This window comes from Alligator sinensis, unplaced genomic scaffold (assembly GCF_000455745.1).
Source record: "Alligator sinensis unplaced genomic scaffold, ASM45574v1 scaffold309_1, whole genome shotgun sequence".
NCBI classification, from domain to species: domain Eukaryota; kingdom Metazoa; phylum Chordata; order Crocodylia; family Alligatoridae; genus Alligator; species Alligator sinensis.
In genome coordinates, this window is record NW_005842080.1 from 731,441 (window position 1) to 739,818 (window position 8,378).

The following is an 8,378-nucleotide window of genomic DNA, read 5'->3' on the forward strand; positions in this document are numbered from 1 at the left end:
CTTTTCCTCCGGCTCCCCACATATCTGAAAAAGGACTTTTTATTGTCCTTGATGCTCAAAGCTAGTTGGAGTTCAGTTGCAGCCTTGGCTTTCCTGGTTTGGTCCCTGCAGGACCGGACCAGTGCAGAATATTCCTCCTTGGAGGTGACTCCCATCCTCCATCCTTTGTAGGCCTTTCTTTTTAGCCTCAGGAGGTCTGCCAGGTCCCTGGAGAGCCAGGGGGGCTGCTGTGCCCTCTTGCTGCCTTTCCTCCGAGATGGAATAGAATTAGCTTGTGCATTCAGGATCACTCCCTTAAGAAGCAACCACTCTTCCTGAACTCCCCTCCCCCTGGGGTCATAGTCCCTTAGGGCCTCACTGACGAGCCTCCTGAGCTTGTCAAAGTCGTCTTTCCTGAAGTCAAGGACTTCAGTGTTGCTGACTGACTTGCCAGCTTTACGGCGGATGGTGAAGGTGATCAGCTCGTGGTTGCTGTCATCAGCTTCCCATCGACCACTAGGTCACCGATAAGGTCATCCCCAGTAGCCAGTACCAGATCACCTAACATAGGGATCATTTATCTGGATGATCATTAAAATATGAAATCAGTAGGCTTAATTCAGTGGGAAGTGATTGTGATGTATCATTGGAACTATGGTATATACAATATTTTAAAAGATAGCTGGCAACTTTCCCAGTGGCCTCATAAAAGGCCCAGTTATCACTTCCTCAAGAGTCCCAGCTGTCCGTTTTGGTGACTAGTGATACAATGATATATCAGCTGCTTTTATGAACTCCTGCTGTCCTTTCTGCAAATCAGGCCCCATCTATCTGTGAATGCTTCTGCAATTCTTTAATTTTTTCCAATATTATCACTAAACAGTATTCAAAATTGGCATCCCCTCAGGTGTCTAATTTCATACATAATGATGCTGTTTAGTCACTGTTTGAAAACCAGGAACTAAATATAATACAACAGTAGTACTGTTACAGACATTCTAAAAGCTTTTGCTGAAAAGATCTGGAAAATGTCTCATAAAATTAACAGACGGACTTCAATAAATTAATTAAACTTAAGTTAACATGAGAAGGAGGAAAAAAATTAAATGGCCTCTGAAGAGGCACTCTATGAAGACTTGATCATGCTCTCTGCTGTACTCTGTATCAATAGATCAAGATGTAAAAATTAGATCTCTATATTACTGAATTCTCTGAAAATGTTTTAAAAATAGAAACTTACTGATGCAATGAATCAGAACTAACTCCCCAGAACCACAAATCTTCTCATATAATTAAAATTAATATATCTGTTCTTCCTTGCCTTTCATTTTTGGAAATTTACATTTAAAAAAGAATATAATAAAATTGTAAAACCTTCAAGGCATGCTTGAGCTTCCTTTAATTTTTTTTCTGTAGCTACAGATAGCAAACGAGACAGCTCGCCAAAGCTGCAGACTCTAATGGTTGATGCAGTGAGGAGAAGCAGTGGTTGACCATCCTTGTCTTTGTCTTCAGACTGAACAGTTGTTCCACTAGAAGAATAAAATAATACCTTTGTTAAGGAAGAGCACTTATTACTGGCAAATTTTAAGAAAACAGGCTAGGCCCTTCCTTTTTGGAACCACCCTTTAGGTAGTTGAAGGCTGCTAACAGATCGCCCTCAGTCTTTTCTTCTGCAAATTATATAAACCAAGTTCCCTCAGCCTCTTCTCATAAATCATGTGCCCCAGCCCCCTAACCATTTTTGTTGCCCTCTGCTGGACTCTTTCCAACTTGTACACATCTTTTCTGTAGTGGAGGGCCCAAAACTGGACACAGTACTCTAGATGCAGTCTCACCAGAGCAGAATAGAGGAGAATAATTACTTCCCTCTATCTTCTGGCAACGCCCCTACTAATGCAGCTCAGTATGCTGTTAGCTTTCTTGGCAGCAAAGGCACACTGTTGATAAAAATCCAGCTGATTGCCCACTGTAACCCCCAGTCCTGTAATTTGTTCCAGTTAGGAGAAAAAATTGTGCCAGAGTTGAAGTTTTCTTTGACGTGCTGTTTTTATTTACAAAGTATACAGTATATAAAATCCTGTCTTCCTGAACACAAGAGAAAGCATACATGCCTGCTCTGTAATAATGTCTATTCAACCCTATGGCAATTTTTCCAGATCCAGCTGCCAAGCTACATTCCCAGTTTTGGCGTGGAAGGCAGCCATGCTTAAATCCTGTCACCCAATACAGCTTTAGTTCATCCTTATGGATAATTCTGTGTTTACATCTGGGACCCAACTATATCCTCTGTTTCTTGCATTTGCATCAGTACCATGCAAGGTTCCATCCCAAGACCTACCTAGTTTAGCACTCCAGTCTGCAGCCCATCTTCCGCCTATGATTAAGGAACTACACCATACTTTTAAATCATGACTTTATATCATATACCTTTGAGCTATCTTCAAGTTCTCTCTAACAAAGTTGTAAGCTTCCACTTGTCAGTTATAAAGTTTCTACACAATCAAAATGGTCTCCTTTTGTTCCTCTTCCCATGCCAATTTTTCCACAGCACTAGAATTTAATTTAGCTGTTTCACTCAGTTCTTATATTATTGTCAATTCCTCTCATTCTACAAACTGAATTTATCTGTTATAATTGTTCAATTATGTAATGAATTAATTAGAACCCCCCCCCTTTTCCTTTATAAGCATGAGACACTGTGGTCTATGACTTCTTGATTTGTACTAGAGGTAAGACTTTACCCTCAAAGTCCTTGTTAGAGTTTATCTCTGTTAGAAAGTTCCAAACTCATTTGCTCTCCACTATTTCAAGGAGAAACTTTCTATGGCATTCAGATTGTTGGCAATCTCCAGTCATTGCAGACTGAAACTCATGTAGCTGAACTTCACAATTGCTCCGGACATTTTGTACTTGTTTCTTCAACAGAAGTTTCACCACTGCCTGCAAGCTATTTCTCAGCCCTTGCTCAGAAATCTCCAGATGCTGCTTTAATTCCTTTTGTGAAGACTCCAGCTCCTGTTTTAGTTCTTGTTTTAATCTTGTTATGAAGTCTTCAACTGTTCCTTTAGATCTTGTTAAAATTCCTTTTGCAAACCCTCCAGCTCCTGTTTTACATCTTGCTTCAATTCCTTTTGACCATCCTTAATTTTTGCAAGCAGTGCCATCATTTGTTCCATCTTAGCTTCACAGAAATACCAGCTCATGATTTCTGTTCTTGGAAACTGGATTCCACCCCTGACAGCAGCATTACCTCTTCTGACACAAGCAGCTAGCCAAAATCAGAATCCTGCAAGTTGTTTCAGTTAAGAGAATCATATATTTCATAGAAATCACAGAAAACAGGGCTGGAAAGGACCTTGAGAGATCACCACAAGAAAGGATCGACTACATTGATCCAGATGGGTAGCTGTTTTTGCCTGTTCTTAAAAACCTTCAACCATGGAGATTCCATAGTTTCTCTAAGTAATCTATTCTAGTGCTTACAGATATCCTTACAGACAGAAAAAAATTTCCAAAGGCTAACTTAAAACTCCTTTGCAATTGAAGCACATTCTTTTAGTCTTATTCTCGGGGACATGAAAAAGAATCTATGCCTTTCTTTGCAGTAACCTCTTACATATTAAAAGACTGTTGTAAGATCTCCCCTAATTCTTTTGTTTACTAGACTAGATTAAGTCAGCTCTCCACTCTTTCCTGATAGGTCATGTTTGTTGCTCTCTTCTGGATTTGCTCTAGTTGGTAAACATCTTCCATGAAGTGTGGTTTCCAAAACTGTACACAGTATTCCAGTTGAGGCCTCACCAGCACTGAATAGAGTGCAAGGATATTATCACATTTAACATGACAATGTTTATACACTTCAGCACGGTGTTTGCTTTTTTCACCAGAATATGGCGTTGTTGGTTTGTGTTCAGTTTATAATCCAGTATACACTCCATATCCATTCCTACAGAACCGCTAGTGTTTAGGGTTCTCTGCCAATTTCTTGGCAAGTGATCTAGCCACAACTGTTTGAATGATAGACACTGCCATCACCGTTGTGTTTGCGAGTGATTACAGATGCCAACAGTACTAATGTTGTTTGTATTAATGAGATGTTAGCCATGACACATCTCATGCACGCATAATATATAGAAGACTTAGGTACACTTTAGGCTCTTCCAGGCTCTAACATAGATTGCAATGGAACTTCAATGGAAATTAGGTTTCTAAGTGCTTGATCTGGATCACTTCTGAATATACTCACAAATCTCAGTTTAGATCCCTGAGGAATTGTTTGGGTCAAAGTGGAAGCACTTAATGATCCTAGGTGCCTATGTATTTCTGCAGGTGTTGAAGTAGGGTTGACCCATTCCCAATCAAAAACCCCAGAAAATGATAAGGATGACATAAGAAATCATGCAAGTAACTCCCAAGTTTCACAGTCAGATATCTGAAGCAGATTATTGGCACAGGGGAAAAAGGATTCTCAAAGAAAGCTAGTGTTAGGACTTCTACAGAGAGGACTGAAAAAGTCTGGCCTGAGAAAGCTCTAGGAGAAGAGTTCTCCAGTGAACTGTGAGAGCTAGAAAAAAAACAAAACCTTTACACTTCGGTTGCAGTTCACAACCAAGTTGCTGAAAGATACTTTAAGAAGTTAGTTTGAAACTCTGAAACACAAAAGTTTTGCCCAACATTACAAGCCAGATGGTGGAAGAAACAAAAATAAAACATATTTCTCCTGACTGACTCTCTTTTCTAAATACTAATAAACTATGCTGGCTTGCCGATAGTGAATGTTATCCTAAAGGAAATGCTTAGTTGATGTCCCTTATCAAACAAATTTAGCAAAAATATATATAAATATGTTAAAGCTGATAACTGAAATACACAATTATTAGAAAATTCAGAACTATGCTGCCCAGGGACACCAGCATTCAAGAACATGCATATGAATCACTGTGGCAGTGATTCTCAACCAGGGTGCCACAACAGGTATCAAGATCAGATTGGGACAAATTCCCCAAAATGTTTGTGCAACAAGACCTACTAATAGCTTGTCCTCTGTTATCGTGGCAGATGTCTACACGGTTATCCTGTGATATTCTCATGGGGTTTACAGACCAATTGGTCCCCTAGGCATCCCATAATGCACTGCTTCAGCCCCAACCCTGCCCCCTCTTGACATGGGCAGATCTAGAATTTTGAAAAGAGGGATGCAGATGGTGAGGTGCATCATCACATATGAAGCAACATGGTTTTCTTCAGTTAGAAATAAAGTAGTAACTTTACTAGTATGTTCGGGGTCTAGGGATGTATTGAAGCAAAAAGAAATATTACTTAATGGGAATGTGTTAAAAACAATCTGTAGGGCTGTAAAATAGGAGCTTCATAAACGTGGACCAAAGGATAGCTTGATTGGTGGAATATCAGGACCCTTAAAAAAAGAGAGTTATTAACACCTGTGGAATCGTAGAGCGCCCCTCTATCTGGGCTCTGGTCAGACAGCAGTTGGAATACTGCGTGCAATTCTGGGCACCGCACTTCAAGAGGGATGTGGATAACCTGGAGAGGGTCCAGAGAAGGGCCACTCGTATAGTTAAGGGCTTGCAGACCAAGCCCTATGAGGAGAGACTGGGGCACCTGGACCTCTCCAGCCTCCGCAAGAGAAGGTTGAGAGGCGACCTTGTGGCTGCCTATAAGTTCATCACAGGGGCACAGAAGGGAATTGGTGAGGTTTTATTCACCAAGGCGCCCCCGGGGTTTACAAGAAATAATGGCCACAAGCTAGCAGAGAGCAGATTTAGACTAGACATTAGGAAGAACTTCTTCACAGTTCGAGTGGCCAAGGTCTGGAACGGGCTCCCAAGGGAGGTGGTGCTCTCCCCTACCTTGCGGGTCTTCAAGAGGAGGTTGGATAGGCATCTAGCTGGGGTCATCTAGACCCAGCACTCTTCCCTGCCTATGCAGGGGGTCGGACTCGATGATCTATTGAGGTCCCTTCCGACCCTAACATCTATGAATCTATGAATATGAATCTATGGAATGAAGAGTTAGGAGGGATTAGGTAGAATATAATAAGCCATGAAGTCAATTGACTCTCTCAGGACTGCCCGACTAGAAATCCTGCTACCACTGGCAGGAAGTTGGTTTTAAACTTTGGGTGGACCATGAACTGAAGGGAGGGTTCAAATGTGCCAGTGTACCCCCCAGGATCTGCCCCTGCCTTTTGAACTCTGGCCCTGACTGCAGAACTCTACTGCCCAGAGGTGTCAGGCCCCAGTTGGCCACCTCCCATCTATTAATTGTGTTGCAGTGCAACATGCTAGGCATTTTGTGCTAGCCACCCAACCAAGACCAGCCTCAGACTCTGCATCCTCTGAACACCACCAACCACTGGGAACCTCCAGGACCCATCAGACCCATCCAGAATTTCTGTTCCTTTATATACCTATCTAGGAACCTCCAAAATCCCTTTGACCCATCCAGGACCTCTGTACCCCTACACACCCATCCATTCTTCCTCCACCACGGGCCCTCAATCCAACAAGTCCAGTACCCCAAACAAGCACAGCAGCAACTGGACCCAGGAGGAGGTAGCTGATATAATTCTCAAGTGGGGCAAGATTGAGAATCAGAGAGCACTTCATTCAAGCCACAAAAATAAGATGGCCTGTCAGCAAATCACCAAGAAAATGGCAACTTGGGTTCATGACCTTGACTAGACTCAATGCTAGTCCAAGTGCAGTACAGAGGCATAAGTTTGTGAAAACATGAGACAGCAACCACATGTCAGGTGTATGCAGGGTCCCAAGGACCCACTATGAGGAGCTCTCCCCCATCTTCACATTCATCAACATGGTCAGGACAGATCCCAGGGATGGTAAGTGTGAGGCCACTGTGGAGGCCTTTGACCTCCTCTACAGCCATGCCCATGCCTCCAGGTTTTACTCAATATCCTTCTGTTCCTTGTGGAGACCCCAGCCTTCTCAGGTTCAGCCTCCCTTTTCTCTGGCTGCAAACTTTCAGCTCTGGCCTACTGATTTGGGTCCAACCCTCTTGACTTCAGCCTTGTCAGTCAACAGTCTCTTTGGGCCATTCTGGCCTTTGTGTCTCTTGCTGTGGGCTCCTGACCCCAGAATTCACCTTTCTGGGCAGCTGGATCCCTGCCCTTCCGGGCTGATATCTTCCCTCCTTGGACTATGGACCCTATTTCTTGCCCCTCCTGGGCTAGGCGTTTGTCCCTCTTGGGCTACAGGTTCCTGACCCCGATTCTTGCCCTCCTGGGCTATATGGTCAGCCCTCTTGGGTGCTCACCTACAGTCAGCCTGTTCTATGCAGTAGTCCCTTGAATGTAGTAGTCCCTTAATTGGTTGCAAGTATTCCACTTTTCTCATTATGTAGATCCCTGCCTAGGCAGCAGTGATTCCTGGCTGCCTGCCCCTCACAGCTGACCTCCATTTAGCTGCCCTGGGTCCTAACTGCAGAGTTCTTTCCTCTTAGAGCAACAGGAACTTCCTGTCACAGAGGGGTGTCTGTAATGATCGCTATGTGATCTTTAACTGTCATTGTGTTGTAGATCCAGCTTCAGGTATGTGGTAATTGATGCCATTTAAGTTAATCACCTCTGCCACCCCCTGCCAAAAATACAATGCCTTTAGTGCACAGAAATAGTGACAGTCCTCCCTTAAAGCCCTATCCTCAGACCTGGAGCTCAATATAAGGTACCAGTTCTGGCTTCATGTCCAGATGCTAAGTTCCACCACCCCCACAATTACTACACCCCACAACAGAGCCATCAGCATCCCAGGATCTTACAGCTGCCCCTCCAGAAATGTGATATACCTCATCCAATGCACCAAATGCCCTGATGGAAAATATGTAGGAGAGACCAGACAACAACTGCGCACCAGAATGAACACACACCGGAAATCTATCAAAGACAGAAATACCCAATTACCGGGGGGGGCACATTTCTCACAGGAGGGCCCCTCTCTCTCCAATCTCTCAGTCCTGATCCTCAAGGGAAACTTACACAACCCTCCCCAGAGAGGAGCCTATGAACTCCATTTCATCAACCTGCTGGATACTAGAGATCAGGGACTAAACATAGACATTGGATTTTTGATACATTATAATTTGCCTGGCAACTGACTCCCCAGCCCAGCCCAGCCCCTGGTTTCTTTACTTTTCATTCCATCCAGGAAGAGCACACACCAACTGCTGCAGCTTCCTTAGCCTGACGAAGGGTTTTTGAACCCGAAAGCTTGCTTAATAATTATTTTCCAACTATTTGGGTTGGTCTAATAAAAGATATCAAATTCACCCAAGGAACCTTGTCTGCCAAGTTCCCTACCTTGCATTCACAGTCATTCAGTTTTACTGGCTTAATTTAGCCTCCTACCTGAGAAAGTAGC

At 43.3% G+C, this 8,378-nt stretch overlaps 1 protein-coding gene across 2 annotated transcripts in view; it reads right to left on the reverse strand.

Moving 5' to 3' along the window:
- Window positions 1–8,378, reverse strand: part of ARMC4 (armadillo repeat containing 4) — a 192,148-nt gene that overhangs the window by 177,936 nt on the left and 5,834 nt on the right. For both annotated transcript variants that reach the window (XM_025204423.1, XM_006023779.3), the window contains exon 2: window positions 1,354–1,511. In XM_025204423.1, the coding sequence (XP_025060208.1) occupies window positions 1,354–1,511 (158 nt within the window). The remainder of the gene's footprint in view (window positions 1–1,353; window positions 1,512–8,378) is intronic.